The sequence below is a fragment of the Callithrix jacchus genome, chromosome 7, assembly GCF_049354715.1.
Source record: "Callithrix jacchus isolate 240 chromosome 7, calJac240_pri, whole genome shotgun sequence".
NCBI classification, from domain to species: Eukaryota; Metazoa; Chordata; class Mammalia; order Primates; family Cebidae; genus Callithrix; species Callithrix jacchus.
In genome coordinates, this window is record NC_133508.1 from 99,786,114 (window position 1) to 99,798,830 (window position 12,717).

Sequence of the window (12,717 nt, forward strand, 5' to 3'; positions counted from 1 at the left end):
TATTAATATTCTCATTTGCCAGATGAGGAAACTGAAATTTGGCCTAACAATTTGGCCAAGGTCCCAAGTTAGAAAGTAATAGAATTTGAACCCATGTCAGAGTCTTGACAGTAGAGCCCAGGCTCTTACACACATGCTATTTTGTCCCTTAGGGAAAAAAATATAACAACATGCTTTAACGCTGGAAAGAAAAAAACAAAAATCTCTGTCTCAAAAGTAGCTAGGACTACAGGTGCAACAAAACACCTGGCTAAATTTTTATTTTTATTTTTTGGTAGAGATGGGGGTGGAGATCTCGCTATGCTGCCCGGACTAGTCTTGAACTCCTGGCCTAAGTGATCCTCCTGCCTCGGCCTCCCAAAGTGCTGGGATCACAGGCATGAGCCACTGCACCAGGCCCAAAAATTTTTAAGAAATGTCAGCAAACTAAAAGGACTCAGAGCCCCAGAAATACAACTGTCCAGAAACAAAAAAAGTAATTAATTTGAATGTTTCTTTTCTTGGGACATTATAATTCACACAAATATAATTTTATTAAAACAAAAATATCTACTGTCTTATCCGTAAGTACATTCCACAAAGAAATTCTACAAATATTAGAATCCGCTGTCATTCAATTTTTATTTGGCAGGTGAGAGAAAGGTGGCAACCAACCACAAGTAGGTGAAAGGCTTTGAAACCTACACCTTGATCACTTGCTTTATTTCAAGACTGCTAACATATGAGAGAAAGCCAATGTGTAAAAAACACTGCCTATCATCCATCTTCCTCGAGTGCTCGGAGAAACACAGGCGCACAGTTAAAATTCACATGCGAACTCAGATGGAGCTTCAGCCTGCAATCCGTCGAGGATTCGGCAGCTGGACACCGAAGGTGAAGCCCGCAGCTCTCAACTTTTCATTCTGGCCACACGGTTTCAATCCAGGACGCACAAGCCCATTTAAAACCCGGCCCAGGGTTAAAAGAGGGTTCCTGTCAGATTTCTCAGGAAGAGCGAGACGCGTGAAGGAGGGGCGGCCTCCCACCCGCCCCAAGCCGCCGCGCGCCTCTCCTTTTGTTGGGGTGGAGAGGAGGGCGGACCCCGCACCCTCTCGGGACCAACGGGGGGTGGGCGGAGAGAGTGGGGGAGCGACCCCGCAGCGGCCCCCGACCAGTCTGGGGGTGGGAACACAAAGAATTTGAGAAGCGGTCGACGAGCTCCTCCACCCGCCCTTCCAAAAACCGCCGCGAAAATCCAGGCCCGGGCCGCAGAGGAGCCAGCGGAGGCGGGAGCGCTGGCGACCGCGGCCCTTTCCGCTCCCGGCCAAGGCACAGCGGCGGGCGCGGGAAGAAGGCTCGTGTTCGAGGGCGGCGCGAGGCCTCCGCTACCGCCGCAGCCACCGCGAACCCCTTCCGCCCCGCCGCGGGCTAGGCCGCGGGATCCTGGCGCCGGCCCCGCCACACCCACTCGCCTCCTAGGCCCGGCCCGGGAAGACTCCGCGGCTCTTCCTCGGGCGGCTACGGCGCGCCCCACGCCGGATATTTACCTGCTGATTTTCTGGGCGAAGGCGCGGCGCTCCGCCATGGCTGCTGAGGCCGCGGCGGCGGCGGGCTGGGCGCGGACCGGCGGGCGCGTGCCTCCTCGCTCGTGCTCCCTCCCTCCCGGCCTCCGCCAGTCCCGGCTCCGGACCTGGGAGGCTGGGGCTGGCGGCCGGAGCCGGGAACGAGCCCTGCCGTAATGCTCCTTAGAGGCGCGCACCAAGAAACCGCTCCTCCCCCAGCGCGTCAATCCCGGCGGGAGCCCCGGCTTCGGAAGGCGGCTGCGGCCGGCGGGAGCCGGGGAGAAGAATGGAACGCTGAGGGAGCCAGGCGCCAGCCCTAGTCGCTTCACTGCCGCGGGGCCTGCAAGACCGAGAGGTCGCAGAGAGAAGCTAGAGAGAGCCCAGCGACCTGGCGAGGCAAGAAAATAAGTTAACCGAACGCGTAGGGGGAGCTTGGCTTTCCCGAAATGGAAGGGAAGGTGGGCTTTGCCGAGGGGGCTGTGCTTCACCGCCCTGGATGACTGGGTTCATGTGTCTGCAACACCCGTCTCCGAGCTTTTTAAAGCACTTTGGTTTCTGCTTCGGCCTCATGAATGGGGTCTAACTGGAGAAACAGTGGTTTTTCTTATAGAGAAAGGGACAGAAAATACCTTGCTCCTGGAGAGGTAACAATAGTAATAGTTGACTTCTGGTGCTTAGCCACTGGATTAAAGTTTTTCAAGCATGAGCACTTTGAAGTAGATCGTTACTATCCCCATTTTAGAAGGAAGGAAATTGGCTCAGAAAAGCTAAGTGACTGGCCCCAGATGGTAAACTCTTCCACTGAGGCTCAAACCCAGAACTTGTTCTTTTCTTTTAAGGACATTTGTTTCTGTATGATTTCCCCCTTTTGAGTCTCGCTTTCTCTGCCTCTTTCATTTATACATAATCCAAGTGCTCTCTAACGTTCTCCCCCATTTTGATGTTCTGTTAAATAATCACTGTGTTAACCACTGAAACTGACCTTGTCCATAATACCCTATAAAATAAAGACTAACAGATTTGTTGTCAATCTGTTCTGTTGTAATCCCATAGTGTCTAGAATATTTGGCTCCTAATACATATCTGTTTATTACTGAAATTATGGTGACACTAAGAAAAATATCTTGGTGTCTTGTAGTACCTTTCCTCTTAAATATTGCAGGAACTTAATATGTGTATTTATTTATTGTTATTATATTCTCAGTATGCCCTGGTGGAATATGTTGGATACCTATTTTCCTCTCTTTGACCATTGGAAAATCTGTAGCTTGGAGCCATTAGGTCACTTGCCAGAGTCACACACTGAGTCAAAGGTGAAAGCCTCAATTAGTCAGATCCATAACTTCCTGTCTAGGACTGTAACTTCTGTGGAAGACTGTGTGTTTATATAACAATGCTCATTCCAGTAACATACTGCTTTTATTTGTTTATTTACTTACTGACTTATTTGAGACAGAGTCCCCCTGTGTTGCTCAGGCTGGAATGGACAGTGGGCTACAGCCTAAAACTCCTGGGCTCAAGCAATCCTCTTGCCTAAGCATCTGGAGGAGTAGCTAGTACCACAGGCTCTTGCCAGGGCGTCCTCCAGTAACACACTGCTTTCAAATGCTTGTTTACTGGGGGAAAAGACCGTCTATTCAAAGAAGATTGATACATGGCTTCTACCTAAGTATAGAGCCCACCTAGGTGTTTTAAAAAACACAAAGGTGAGCTAGACACAGTCCTGCTCTCAGAATGTTTGAGTCCATTGGGAGTCAAGGCTGTCACTGTACCTGGCTTTTAAGACCCTCTGTGATAGGAACCCAGACTTATTTTGTCACTTTCTAACTCTGTGACCTTAGGCAAGTTACTCAACCTCATCTCTAAAAGGAGGAAAATAATTATATCTACTCGAAAGGGTGTTGTGAACCTAATATAAAGTTCACAGAACAGGGCCTGGCTCATGGTAAGTACTGTATGTGTCAGCTATTATTATTATTATCACAGTTACTGTCATTATTCATCCTATACTTAAGCTTGTCCTGGGTGTTTGATAGTCCCTGAATTGGTTGTCTGCTCTCATCCTCCCAGCCAGATGTTGCATGCCTTGATCTCTGCTCTCCAAACATCTTTTCACTACTCTCTTAGAGAACTGGCCACATTTTGCTTTGAATAGTTCTTTGTATATATGACTCACTAGTTGCCAAAGTGTCTGAAAGGCATGTACTGTGCAGCCTACTGGAAACATGTAGAGCAGAAAGAGGACAAGCAGGACCATGCTGTAAGCAGGGTAATGCAGAGTTGGGGGAACACTGTAAGCAGGAAGGGTGATCCTCACCTCTGGGGAAGAGCTGGCAGTCACAGACCAAGTCATGTGGGCTGGTATCCCTGCCCCCAAGGGTTTCAATGTCAGGAAATACATGGAATGCAACAATGGGATTTGAAAGTGGAATTATTTCGGCTGGCTAGCATCGATGCTCCCCATACCACCCCTACACACACACACACACACACACACAATCCACTATACTTCTGTGGCGCTCACTCCGCCACCCCCAGTTTCAAGGGTCTTTTGACCTTGACCAAGCAAAGCAGCACACTCTTCTGGCTTCTGTGACTGATTTGGGGATAGGCATCTATATCAAGCCAAGACAATCAGGCCCAACCAGAATTAGAAATTGCATTTGCTATACCAGGGCACTCCAGCTAAAGAAGGCATATCTGAAAGTGAAGCCAAACACAGCAGAGAAGAGAGCAAAAATAGTGAAAAACAAAAGCTCCTTAGAATGTAACATGACTTGAGCCTTGGACTTTGCATGAGCTAAAAATGTGCTGGATATTTTTGGGAGAGGAGAATGGCTGGTTTTTCATTAAGTTTGCTTTCATTAGCAATTCAAATCTCACCTGATACAGGACTTCATTCAGTAAACTAACATTCATTAAGTATTTAATATACTAGACACTGGAAATATAGTGGTAAATAGCACAGTATTTCTGTCCTCAAAGAGTCTAGAGTCTGGTGGAAGGGAAAAGCAAGTAAATAGCAGGTTACATGCTGAGACACAAAAACTTAAGGAAGCTATTGGAGTACATATAAATTCTTGATAGCATCAGTTCTCACATAGGAGGTGTTAAAAACTGGATGGAGTTTAACCTCGTCTTTAGTCCTGTTATATAACCTGGCAGAAAGGCTGGCTATAGCTCTGGGAACCTGAGTAGCCCAATTCAGAATTCAGGACCCAAGCTCCCCACTGATGGAGAGATACAAAGAAACTACTTGCAGAAGCCGGGGCCAATTTGGCAGAGTGTACTCAAAACAGTGAGTTTTAGGTAAGAAAGCCTCAGAACAGTTTTCATTAGACTTCTGCTAAGTCCCTCAAGCAGAAAACTTAGGGATATGACAGAAAAAAAAAAGAAAAGAGAAAAGAAGGTGGGAAAAATATGAGTTTTGCATTCTAACCCTTAACAAACTCAGATCTACCCCCTTTAATATAGCACCAAGGAAGATCATGGAGGGGCTCAGTCAAGGGCTTAAGGCTATATAGTACAAAGGAGTAGAGTTTTCGTGTCCTGACGGATAAAGTTCTGGCTTTGCAAGCAGTATGTGTTCTCTTTTGGGATTTGGGAGAGCATAGAGAATGGTTCCTTTTTTTCAGGCATGGGCTTTTATGAAACACCACTGGTTTCATACAATAACGTCAACATGGAGCTTCCTTCTTTGGAATCTCCATCAAGGCCAAATGAATGTGGCCCAGAGGAAGGGAGAACTGACGCATGATATGTGGGTTTACCTCAATCCCAAACTAAAGCTTAGCCGTTGGACACTAAATCTAAGCTAGGGATGCTTTTGCCTGACTTTGTCCTCTGCTTCACTTCCTCCCAATATCTAGCAAGTATCATTTTTACAATTCAGAGGTCCTAGCCATACATCACAACTAATAGCACCCACATTCACTTTGTTGTAATACTCACTACACTATTCAAGTATTGCCTGTTAATCTTTGTACTCCATTGAACTTGATCTCTTGTTCACCATTATATTTCCAGTTTTTGTTAAAATATATTTTATTGCACTTTAGGTTCTGGGATACATGTGTAGAACATGCAATGTTTATAATAGAACATGGCAATGTGGTTTGCTGCCTCCATCCCTGTCACCTGTGTCTGGCATTTCTCCCCATGTAACCCTTCCCCAACTCCCTACCCCCTGCAGTCGCTCCCCTAGTCCCCCCCAACTAGACCCCAGTGTGTGATGCTCCCCTCCCTGTGTCCATGTGTTCTCATTGTTCAATACCCGCCTATGAGTGAGAACATGCAGTATTTGATTTTCTGTTCTTGTGTCAGTTTACTGAGAATCATGGTTCCCAGGTTCATCCATGTCCCTACAAAGGACACAAACTAACCTTTTTTTTATGGCTGCATAGTATTCCATGGTGTATATGTGCCACGTTTTCCCTATCCAGTCTATCATCTATGGGCATTTGGGTTGGTTCCAGGTCTTTGCTATTGTAAACAGTGCTGTAATTAACATATGTGTGCATGTGTCTTTATAATAGAACGATATATTTCCAGTTTCTCATGCACTGCCTGATCCATTATAATTGCTCAGTAAATGTCTTTGAGTGAATAAATGCCATAACTAAAGTATTGCTAGATCCTGCCTATATAAGTCCATTTTCATACTGCTATAAAGAACTGCCCAAGACTGGTTAATTTATAAAGGAAAGGGGTTTAATCGACTCACAGTTCAGCATGGCTGGGGAAGCCTCAGGAAACTTAAAATCTTGGCAAAAGGCAAAGGGGGAGCAAGGCAGCTTCTTCACAAACAGCAGGAAGAAGTGCCGAGCAAAGGGGGACAAGCCCTTACAAAACCATCAAATCTCCTGAGAACTCACTCACTATCACAAGAACAGCTTGGGGGAAACTGCCCCCATGATTCAATAACCTCCACCTGGTTGCTCCCTTGACATGTGAGGATTATGGGTATTACAATTCAAGATGAGATTTGGGTGGGGACACAGCCTAACCCTATCACTGCCTTAATTTATATTTCCCCAAAAACAGAGCTTGAGGCTTGGATGCAGGTAGTTTGTTAGGAAGTGATACTAAGAAGCTGGAATAAGAAAATGGAGAGAGTAGAACAGAGTAAGTAAAGCCAGTAAATAGTGTTGTTGAGATGTTACCACTGTGGGCAACTGAGGCTCAATCCCACCTGCAACCTGTGTGAGGTTTAGAATGCACCTCAGAATTGTCTCTTTGAGGCTGGGTATTTACCTGATGCCTTCTAGACCCCTTGGTTGAAGGTTTACTCTTGGGATATTAATTACCCCCACACGTAATGCTACAAAAAGCTAAGAGACATGGTATGTGTTTCTAGTGGTCAGCTAACAGTGCCCCTGAGAATTGTTCACCACAGCTGCACCCAAAATCAGAAAGGAGCCATGGGGTGAAGTACAGGGTTCCAATAGTATCAATACAGATCCCCTGAAGGTGATGCAGAGTCTACAATAGCAATCTTGTCAGAATAGAACGTCTTTGTACTTCATGGTTCTGCTGTTTTACAGAGTTGGGAAAGACCAAAAGGCAGACAGACCACCTGAGTCAAAATGGCCCACAGTGCAGGCTCAGTGCCTACTTTAAAAATAGGTCCATAGCACGGTGGCGGGCACCTGTAATCCCAGCTACTCGGGAGGCTGAGACAGGGAATCGCTTGAACCTGGGAGGTAGAAGTTGCAGTGACCCGAGATCATGCCACTGCACTCTAGCCTGGGCAACAGAGTGAGACTGTCTCAAAAAAAAAAAGTCCACAATCTTTTTTCTCAATGAGCTATTGTATCAGTAGAAAAAAACAAAAGTAGCTTTTCCCATATTCTTACAACATACTTCTGACACCAGATATGTGGGACTTTTTTCTCCATACATGAAGCAAGCAATCAAGTATGCAGCAGACACCAGTTGATTCTCCTCCAATTCAGTTCTGACACTGTCTACCTGGAGTTGGCATCAGATCCCACAGGTTAAGGACTCAGTCCCACAAAACTGACCCCCCACATCCAGTGCCAATTGCAAGCCACATGTTATTCTACCAGTGCTTTGAATGAATGACTGTAAATTGGAGTTCCCACAACCCCTTTCCTTGTTTGATTAATATACTAGAGCAGCTCACAGAAAAACATGAATAACCTAAGAAAAATGAGCCAGCCATGTGAAGAGGTGCTGTTTAAATATAAACTTGAATGGCCAAACATAAGAAAATGCATATCCTGGTAATAAGGGGAATGCAAATTAAAATGAGATACTATACTTACTTATCAGATTGTAATATACAAAAATTTAAAGGTTTGGTGATATCAAGTGTAAGCAAGGGTGTGAAGAAATATGAACTGAAACACTGCTGGTGGAACGGTAAATTGATATAACCTCTTTGTGAGAAATTTGAGAGTACCTAGAAAAATACAGAATATATACAGCTTATGATCCAGCATTTCTAAGACCCTTACATATTTACAGAGAAGTTCTCTGTATGTGTGGGAATCACATATACAATAATTTTATTGTAGCTTTAATAAAAAATTGGAAGCAACTTAAGTATTCACAAAGAGGATTAGATGAATAAAGTTATTCATTCATTCTATAAGTATTTATTGAGAACTTACTATGTGCCAGGCCCCGGGGTTACTACTAAAAGTATGAAACAGTCTTTACTCTCAAGAAACTTACAGTCCAACAGATGAGAGACATTAAATAATTAAAAATAATCCCATTATGATATTGATGGTGAAGCATTAAGTACAGGCTATTAAGAAACTGTTAAGGTGAAACAAATCAGAAGGGATATTTTATTGAATGCACATAAGGAGAAAGCTCATTGCAAAATGGTGTAAATAATAAGGGGATTTGTGTTATACGTAAGCAGCAATCCTGAGGGTGGGGCTGGCTCTAGGTTGTTTAATTTGGTGCCTTAGTAAGTAACATCATCAAGCACCCATGTTGTATACATCTTCCTACTCAGTTAATCTCAACATATTGTGGTCACCTCACTCTCCTTATAGTAATAAGTATAAGATATATGAAATAATCCAGTGGAAGGACGTTTTTCTTCTTTGTATTATTTCTCATAAATAATTTTCATTTTAATACTCATTAAAAATCCAAACATTTTGAAACTATGAATTATTCATATTTAGGGGAAATAAAAACATATATGTACACTTTTGGGTAGTAATAGAAATTTATTTATTTTCTGAGACAGAGTCTTGTTCTGTTGCCCAGGCTACAGTGCAGTGACACAATCTCGGCTCACTGTAACCTCTACCTCTCAGGGTCAAGCGATTCTCCTGCCTCAGCCTCCCGAGTATCTGGGACTACAGGCGCATGCCACCATGCCTGGCTAATTTTTTGTTACATTTTTAGTAAAGACGGGTTTTCACCATGTTAACCAGATGGTCTCGTTCTCCTCACGTCGTGCTTGTGAAAAACGCGCACTTTGAATGAAAAGACCTTCCAAACAGGCTTTGTGTGAGCAACATGGCTGTTTATTCACCTGGGTGCAGGTGGGCTAAGGCCGAAAAGGCCATTAGCAAAGGGCATTGGGATAGGAGTTGGTTTTATAGGTTTGGGTAGTTTTTTTGGGGGGTGAGGTGTTGCTGAGTAAGTTTAGTTACAGTGGTGGGTGGTAGGGGCAAGGAGTATACAAGTTCAGTTACAGTGGCAGGGTTGGGTGAGAGGTACTTACATTATCATAAGAACGGTTAAGATGGCACGGTTGGGTGAGGGGCTTGTGGGAAGCTCTGCTGCGCAATTAGGGACAATGGCGAACGCAGGCAGTGGGTGGGAGACTTCAGGCAAGCAGGCAAGCAGGACTTCAGACTTTCAGGCTCCAGGCTTGCATATGGAGACCTGACAGTGAACTGCCTGCCTCGGCCTCCCAAAGTGCTGGGATTACAGGCCTGAGCCTCTGTGCCCGGCCTATCTTTAATTTTTTAGTGAAATATTTTATATTTAATTTTTGTGGGTACACAGTATATATTTTGGGGGTACATGAAATATTTTTGTTATAGGCATGCAATGTGTAATAATCACATGAAAAATGGGATATCCATCCTCATTTATCCTTTGTGTTACAGACAATCCAATTAATTATACTATAAGTAATTTTTTTTCTCTTAGGTATAGATATCCCAGGTCTCTTTCTTTTTTTTTGAGATGGAGTTTTGCCGTTGTTACCCAGACTGGAGTGCAATGGCATGATCTCGGCTCACCGCAACGTCCGCCTTCTGGGTTCAAGCAATTCTCCTGCCTCAGCCTCCCGAGTAGCTGGGACTACAGGCGCGCACCACCTTGCCCAGCTAATTTTTGTATTTTTAGTAGAGACAGGGTTTCACCTTGTTGACCAGGATGGTCTCGATCTCTTGACCTCGTGATCCACCCGCCTTGGCCTCCCAAAGTGCTGGGATTATAGGCGTGAGCCACCACGCCCGGCCCCCAGGTCTCTTTCTAACCAGGTTTTCTTTTTTTTTTTTTTTGAGACGGAGTTTCACTCTTGTTACCCAGGCTGGAGTGCAATGGCGCGATCTCGGCTCACCGCAACCTCCGCCTCCTGGATTCAGGCAATTCTCCTGCCTCAGCCTCCTGAGTAGCTGGGATTACAGGCACGCGCCACCATGCCCAGCTAATTTTTTGTATATTTAGTAGAGACAGGGTTTCACCATGTTGACCAGGATGGTCTCGATATCTTGACCTCGTGATCCACCCGCCTCGGCCTCCCAAAGTCTAACCAGGTTTTCATTAGAATACCTTAATGAAATGCTCTAAACCCTAACATCTCTTTCAACCTTAGAACATGCATAACATTACAGTTTTTTTAAATAGTGTAACCAGGCCGGGCGCGGTGGCTCACGCCTATAATCCCAGCACTTTGGGAGGCCAAGGCGGGTGGATCACGAGGTCAAGAGACGAGACCATCCTGGTCAACAAGGGGAAACCCGGTCTCCACTAAAAATACAAAAATTAGCTGGGCATGGTGGCGCGCGCCTGTAGTCCCAGCTACTCGGGAGGCTTAGGCAAGAGAATTAGCTTGAACCCAGAAGGCGGAGGTTGCGGTGAGCCGAGATTGTGCCATTGCACTCCACTCTGGGTAACAACGGCAAAACTCCGTCTCAATGAATGAATGAATGAATGAATGAATGAATGAATGAATAGTGTAACCTGTGGGTTGTAATGTACTGATAGTGTAATGAAGTGTCAAGAGCTAAAATCGATGTTTTCAGCATTTGTTTGCACACACCAAATTCTCGTAAATTGTAAATGTATGAGACTATTACTATTATATCATAGTAAAAGTAAAAAGGATCTGTGACATTCATGATAGAAAAATGTTGAAAGTCATATTTCACTACAGCTTTTTATATGCCATTTATTTCGATGCTAAGTTTTTTAAAAAATTATTTGTGCATGTGTATCCAATTTTGTTATAAAATAAATCATTAACGTTAGGGACAAGGAAACCCCCTCTGTGCAGGCTGACCCCTTCCCCCACTCTGATTGCTCTGCAGCTGCATTCCTAAACCCCTACCTAGACGCCACATCAAGGCTGCCGCGCACACTGCAATTAAGCAAAGTCTGATTACAGCCATCCGGGCAGCTCCGGGGCAGACAAGAAAAACATGTTGGTTATCCATACTTGTAAATTCCTTTTTAACACTTATCTGTAAAAAAAACTCACGGATTCTCTCTTTTTTTAAAAGACTGCCACCACAAAAGTCACAGGATAATGTATAGTAGGTCTGTTACAAGTTAACAAACTATCTCTGTGCTTGTTACCAGTGGATAGATTACGCCCCTCTCACCCAATATAAACCCCTCAATTTGTAGCTCAGCGCTGCCTCCTCTTTGACTGTTACAAAGCAGCCTGGCAGGTTGATAAAACTTTCTCTTGGCTACCCTTACAATTAATCTGTCGTGTAAGTATAGCATGTTCTGATAAATTTACTCCATTTAAAATCATATATAAATCTGAAATCATTACAAAGCATTTTTTGGATATTAACATGCTTCTATATTTTATAGGCCAGATGCTTACAATTGAAGAGTATTTGCCTAATGTTATTAATTGGATTGTTAATGCTATATCAATTCCAGCTTGGTATGACATTTATAAAAGCATAATCCTAAAAGCATAGTTTCTACCCTTCAAGATGTTCTCTATTGTGGGGGACAGCAAACTTTTTCTGTGAAGTGACAAATATTTTAGGCTTCACAGATCTTATAAAGGTCTCTGCTGGCGATCTTTCCTCTCTCTCCAGTCCCTTTAAACTGCCAAAACCATTCTTAGCTTGCAGATGGTACAAAGACCATGTCCACCCTGGAGTTGCTTTATGACAGCATCCACAGCCACCTTGACAGGTCGATGTCACTTCTGTGCCTGCTCAGTTGTCTGTTGATCAAAAAGACCAGCACATTATTGGTGGGCTTCTTGTGTTTGAAGAATTTGTCAGACTTCTTGATATTCAGTGCAGGCTTGTTGGGACTGGCTTTAGGGAGTTCTTTACCCATGATGCAGCGGCTCCAAACAACCTCAGGAAGACAGCTGAACTAAGAAAGCAGGATCACAAGGTCCCACCACAGTCTGTCTGCAAGCTGAGAGCAAGGAGAGTCAGTCTGAGTCCTAAAACTGAAGAACTAGAAGTCTGATGATATTCGAGGGCAGGAAGCATCCAGCACAGGAGAAAGATGTAGACTGGGATGCCAGGCCTGTTTCAGCCTTTCACGTTTCTCTGCCTGCTTTATATTTGCTGGCAGCTGATTAGATTCTGCCCACCAGATTAAGGGTGGGTCTGCCTTCCCAGCCCACTTACTCAAATGCTAATCTCCTTTGGTAACACCCTGCAGGGGCACCCAGGATTAGCACCCTGCATCCTTCAATCCAATCATGTTGACACTTAGTATTAACAAGTCCACCCCTTGTCAACTTGAACCCATACACATCTCCTGAGATCACTCATAATCTTCAAATGAAGACAATCATAAGGTCATAATTATGCCTAACATAATACAACTATTCTTCATACACCCGGAAACGAGCCAATCCCCAACCCAAATGCCATCACATAAAATTAGCAATATTTAAATGCTGATATTAAGTCAGTAAATCTTATGTCACATGATAAAGGACAAGGAAATCAAATGAGGATATTTT

At 44.3% G+C, this 12,717-nt stretch overlaps 2 protein-coding genes across 51 annotated transcripts in view; both read right to left on the reverse strand.

Annotated features, from left to right (window-relative positions):
- Window positions 1-1,659, reverse strand: part of DOCK7 (dedicator of cytokinesis 7) — a 239,316-nt gene extending 237,657 nt beyond the window's left edge. For all 50 annotated transcript variants that reach the window (XR_013520145.1, XR_013520144.1, XR_013520143.1 and 47 more), the window contains exon 1: window positions 1,527-1,659. Coding sequence is in view for 37 of the 50 variants with exons in the window: in XM_078332070.1 (XP_078188196.1) it covers window positions 1,527-1,564 (38 nt within the window). In the remaining 13 variants the exon portion in view is untranslated. The remainder of the gene's footprint in view (window positions 1-1,526) is intronic.
- Window positions 1,660-11,894: 10,235 nt separating this feature from the next.
- Window positions 11,895-12,253, reverse strand: LOC118143247 (embryonic testis differentiation protein homolog B-like). Its single transcript, XM_035253050.3, has one exon. It carries the CDS (start codon window positions 12,072-12,074, stop codon window positions 11,895-11,897), a length of 180 nt encoding a protein of 59 aa, XP_035108941.2. The 5' UTR covers window positions 12,075-12,253.
- Between the last annotated feature and the right edge of the window lie 464 nt (window positions 12,254-12,717).